Raw genomic sequence first — 5,636 nt, 5'->3', positions numbered from 1 at the left:
GGCAGAAAAAGCTAAATATCTGAAACAGCCGAAATTGCACCAATACCAAAAGTCATAGCGGTCTTGTCATTAATGAGCTGAACGTTTTGATATATGAACGGTTGAAATAGCTGAAAAATTGCGGAATGAGTTAGATGCCGAAAAACGTACGGAATAGTGAAAGAAGAATAATAGATAAGAAAGAGAAACAGGAAAACAATGGTGTGAATGCTTAAAAGCATTCACACAATAATAATTCTTTAGTATTTTTGGGGGTGGAGGCTTGACATAACCTCTTCAAGGTTTTTGTTTCTTCTTGCACTCCATTTGTATTTGTCTTTTTTGTGGACTTTACTGGGCTCAAACTAAAACTGAATCAAATGTGATAAAAACAGCAGATCTGCGAGACTTCCTCCTTTTTTTTTCTTTTTTTTTTAATTTCTACTAGGTTAAAAATGAAGGAATGCATTTTTCACCGCCACCTTGCATGCCAAAGTTTGAAACGAAGACAATATGCAATCAGCTGGCACTCGGCGCATGTGTTGGGTTTCACTCTCAACTACTACCGCACCTAATTTTAGCTCAATATCTGTAGAACCGAATGAGTTACAGGCATTTCGGTGCTAGGGTCGATTAGCGGAAGTGTCCACCGTGAATCGGGGCGTCTCCAAAAGCTAATTAGTTGTAGATGCAGACAAACACATATGCACATTTAATAGTGTCGGACGATACCTACAAACAATGCATGAAACCATAAATAAAATATGTTCTCTATAAAACTTTCAGGTTTACATTTTGTCTAAAAAATAACTAACAAGCTGCTCAGTTCCAGCTCCTTCTGACTGCTGCCTTATTGAAAGTTTTTCTCATGGAAAATGAGATAAGTCTATGTATGTCTACAGTATGTAGGCAGGTTGTGCTTCGGTGATAGCCTTTTTATTTTTTTTTGCTTGTTTCGAAGCTTTTTTTTATAAGTCTATGTTGTCGTTTGTGTTTATGCAATCCTCTTGAACAGGTCTCCATTGATGAAAAATCCTTTCTAATCATCCATTTTTGGTAAAAAAAAAAAAAAACAACCAAACAAAAAGGCAACATAAGTAGTCACTAAAAATAGCTAGGTTGGGATAAAGAGTTGCCGAAGTACTTAATATGAGATGCTTTTCGGAATACAGCAACCTCGATTCGGGAAAAACTCAAAGAAACGTTTCAAACATCCCTAAAATACGAGGCAGCGATGTCATTGTTCAAAACCCACATACATTTTGAGTAAAGTCATGTTTCCCTCCTGTGTCACATATGCCAATGTACTGTCAACACCGCCACCTGTCAAGCCTCGGGTGTGTGTGTGTGAAAAACAGAATCAAACATTTTTGGAGAATATTCTTTTAAAGAACCCCCCCCCCCGCGCGCGCGCGCATCCATAAATTATAGACAATCGTAGATGGATTAATTTGAAGCACACAAACCCTCTATCAAAGCACATATCATTTGCAGCGCAATCAAAGAGTGGTACTAGATTCTCTCATGTTTAATGAGTAGACTGTCACTGAAAAACATTCATCTCATTAAACGTGATCAGCCCATCAGAGTGGAGGCAAATGAGAAGCGATGGTGGATGTGAAATGTGCCTTGTTTGAGCTGCACTCCCGCAGCCGTTCTGTCGAAATCTATCTGGGCAGAAAGTGTGTGTGTGTGTGTTTGTGTCACTGACTTTCTTTTTCTCTCTTTTTTTTTTTTTTTTTTTTTTTTTTATACGAGTGTGTGTGTTTACTGTAGATGAGGAAGCCCAGCTATGATGGCTCCCTACTCGGGTCATTTCAGTCCCGATAGCGGTGAATTGTTGACAACCCTGCTCTTGTCCACACACACACAAACAAACAACGGTGTCATGGCATCAACACCTCTGTGGGCAGAATAGTGATACAGACTGGCAGCTCGCACGGCGGAGACCTGCACACGAGCTGCTGTGTCAAAATGATTGTTTTTGTTTTACCCCCCTTTTTTTTTTCTTTTTGTTTTTCGTTTATATAAGAATAAATGAGATGCTGCAAACTCTCAGCAATGAAAAGGGATCAACTTGTCAGATGGCAGCCGGCCTCACAGCGAGTCGGCGGTTCCTTTTTAGCACTCATAAAGACAGGTCGTCATTACGCTAACAACAAAAAGGCCGATCGCTGATCGATACCAGCAAATACACATACACAAATTCGCACGCACAGAGCCTTGAGTGAATCCTAATGCATCCTTCCCCTTATTAACTATGTATAGGCTACAACACATTGATTTCTAATGTATTAGCTTATGACAGCTCTTCAATATTGCTGCAGGCAGCCGGGGAGGGAGGGGGAGGGGGGCTTGCTCTCTGAGAGCACACAGCTTGAGGCTGCAGACCTGACAGGGGAGAGCTGGCATTACGGAGGAGGATGTTGTTGTCCTGACTACTGTCACTGCAAGTCAGATTTGAGTCGGGCTGCACAGAAACAAACTCAGGCCAGTGTGTGCGCTAGCCCAGCTGACTCCTGAAACCCGGCTTCCTCTTGAACAATCCGAGCAGGGGTGGACTGGGAGCAGTAATGAGGGATATTCTGCCTCCATGAAATCCTGTGCATAACAAGCTCCAACACTATTTTTTTATATCTATATAGATATCTATCTATATCTATCTATCTATCTATATAGACAGATATAGATAGATATATCAGACAGAGATGGATTAATTTACCTAATCCTATTTATCACAATATTTACAAAGGAAAATGCACTGATTGCAGTTTTCTAAGCCGATTCAAAGTTCCAATTTTTGCAAAACTCCACCCTCCCGATTTTGACCAGTTCAGATTATTTTAAGACCTTTAATTGAGAGCAAACAAAATACTGTTTATATCTTGTGGACTTTATGTTCATATCAAAATGTTTCTTAGCAAAAAAAAAAAAAAAAAAAGATCAGATTGATAATCATAACATTTAAGCAACTAAATCTTTATTCACATTCGTTCCATGTATGCAAGTTATTAATCTCAAATTTGCCTCCTGTTTAAGGCTGGATTCCGTTTCCTGATGCTCGCTCTACCTCTCGGCTAATGGTTCACGAGAAGTATAGGTTCAAATATACCTCTAAAAAAATTTGACACCCCATTATGAAGCGTAAATGCCTTTAAGATTTGCTTTCAAACCAGTATCCTACTGGGCGGTCTCAGAGTTTTGCGAGCCTCGCACGCAAAAAAGGGTCACGATCTTCAAATCCTGGACGTCTGAAATGCAGCTGCACTGTTCAGTGGTCATAAACGCTCAGATTTCAGTGGGACTGCAGCCGAAAATTTGCCTATTTTCTCGCAATTTTGAGTCGCTAACTAGTCTGCAACAGTCACAACCCAGTGAGATGCTACGCTTAGGCTTTTGCATAAACATATTCGACATTAATGTGCCCAATGACGGAATCAGTCGTCCATCCTGAAGCATCTGTTAGCATAAGATGCTATTTTTAATTTTGTTTAGGGAGATCGCTTCTGTCAGCTGAGGCTATAATGTAGCTTACCACCATCAGTGTGTGAATGGGCGGATGAATGGGTGAATGATTAATTGTAGTGTGAAGCGCTTTGGAGTCCTCAGACTTAATGAAGCGCTATACAAGTGCAGGTCATTCAATCCCTCCAGGATTTCGCGGGCATTTCTTGTGATTGTTGCGGGCTAAAATGCCTGATTTCACGGGGCATTTTCCTATAAGTTGCAATTTTTGTTTTACTAAAATCAATAAAAAAACATAACTTTTAATATATACACCAAAAATACTTCCTAGTTTTGTAAGATAATTACCAACAAACATTGACATTCTCAAAAGGTGCTTTATTTGAGAACTTTGATAGCTTCTAAACTGACATTCATGACCATTTCTGGATTGTCCCTTGTCTGCAGCTCTCCTCACATGTTTTGCAGACACAAAGTGTTTGTCGATGCGTTTATGTTTGATGATTACACTGCAGGACGTGCAAAACAGCTTCCCCCCCACTCTCCTGCAGCTGGGGAGGAAATTGGTTTTGCTGAAATCTTTGTGGGCAAATGTGAAGCATTAGCGCACATTTTGGCTTCGGTCGCTGCTCCTGCACGCTCCCAGCATTCTAAGGTTAACAGGAAGTGATGTCACGTGTCTTCTTTGTGAGTTATTTGGGGTTATTTTGTATTCCACGCTACACAAACCCACAAAGAAGAGACTAGACTGCAGAAACGGTGGCGAATCACTTTAGAAACAATAAATATTGGGTTAAAGTTGAGGGAAAGTTGCGGTGTTTTGGGCAAAGTTGCAAAAAGTTGCGATTTCGCGGGGTTTGCTTGATTTTGCGTTAATAGTTGCGATCGCAATGTCGCGAAATCCTGGAGGGTCTGGTCACTTACCAGATCAATCTGATACCAAACATGTAACACATCGGAATCCAGTAAATCAGACATCACAGCTGTTGTTTGACAAAGAAAATAATCTTTTTTTGAAGTTTGTGTTTCCGCTGACTTCCTTTTTAAACACCTTACAGATAGCTACGAAGCCTTCCCCTCCATTTTTTTTTAAGACTTTTTTGTTTAAGTCAGTGAAACAAAAACTTGTCAGATTCCAGTCACCAGCCGAAAAATCCCAAAAATTCAAGTTGAAGCATCGTATCACTGAAGCTAAGGGGTTCATACAAAAGTAAAATCAAAAAAAAAAATTTCCTAGTCCACAGACCTAGTTACAGAGACCTGTGGTGAATCTATAAATTATATCAAATGCAAAAAAATTATATCTAAATCTGATCTTTCTAATCATTCTTCAGCTGGTGTTAAAATCAGTGTATTTGGGTGTTTTTCCCTGTCGGGTAGTCCATCTGGAAAATCGTCTGATTCCGATTACCAGCCGACGAATTGGTGCACACCTAGTTACCAACTATGCCAGCCTGTAAATAATACAGCTTCGGATGTGCACGCATCGGTGTGTGACTGCGCCTTACCTGAAGGAGGCAGCGGTCCTTGAAGACGTAGCCAATCAGCTTGTCCAGGTGCATCAGACACTGGTGGTATCGGATGTGATGGGTGAGGACGGGGAGCATCATGGCGTGCTGTTGGACGACAGACAGAATAGGAAAGTGAGGATCATGTCTTGTATGAAAGGCGAGTGAAGGCAACGTGTTCTGATAGAAAACGTGATGAAGAAGAAGGGCGGTTGTGGTGGGGGGGACAGCGAGGGGAGAAATCAATCAGCCCGTCATTATTTATTAAGAGGAGCTCGGCAACACAGAGATGAAATAATCAAAAAGCCAATTTCTGCAGTGTGAGAGGGAATGACAGAGGAAGGGAGGGAAACTCGCAGGACAGTCGAATCGAAGCCCACTCTGACAACCAGACACGCTTACCTTTGAGCAAACACTGACAGCCCCTTCTGACCCTCACACATGAAAGAGGGGGGGAAAAAAGTTTCGACAAAGTAGGCGAAAAGTGAAGGAGGAGGAGGAGGAGTTGTGGGGAGAAAACAGCCAGCGGTCAGCAAACGACTTAGAGAGCCAATCTAGAGAATCATTACTGGAGGCTCATCATGTCTGAGGAAGTGCAGCCCAGGCTGGTGTACACACATTAACCCCGTGCCACCACACCAGAGAGGATGGAGCCACGCATGTTTTAATTAGAGCTGCTGGGGG

The 5,636-nt window shown here is 41.5% G+C and overlaps 1 protein-coding gene across 1 annotated transcript in view; it reads right to left on the bottom strand.

Annotated features, from left to right (window-relative positions):
- Nucleotides 1-5,636, bottom strand: part of drosha (drosha ribonuclease III) — a 143,841-nt gene that overhangs the window by 91,794 nt on the left and 46,411 nt on the right. The window contains exon 17 of the mRNA XM_017414122.3: nucleotides 4,953-5,060. Coding sequence (XP_017269611.1) covers nucleotides 4,953-5,060 — 108 coding nt within the window. The remainder of the gene's footprint in view (nucleotides 1-4,952; nucleotides 5,061-5,636) is intronic.

Source organism: Kryptolebias marmoratus, linkage group LG21 (assembly GCF_001649575.2).
Source record: "Kryptolebias marmoratus isolate JLee-2015 linkage group LG21, ASM164957v2, whole genome shotgun sequence".
Classification (NCBI taxonomy): domain Eukaryota; kingdom Metazoa; phylum Chordata; class Actinopteri; order Cyprinodontiformes; family Rivulidae; genus Kryptolebias; species Kryptolebias marmoratus.
This window is presented reverse-complemented; position numbering and strand designations above follow the sequence as displayed.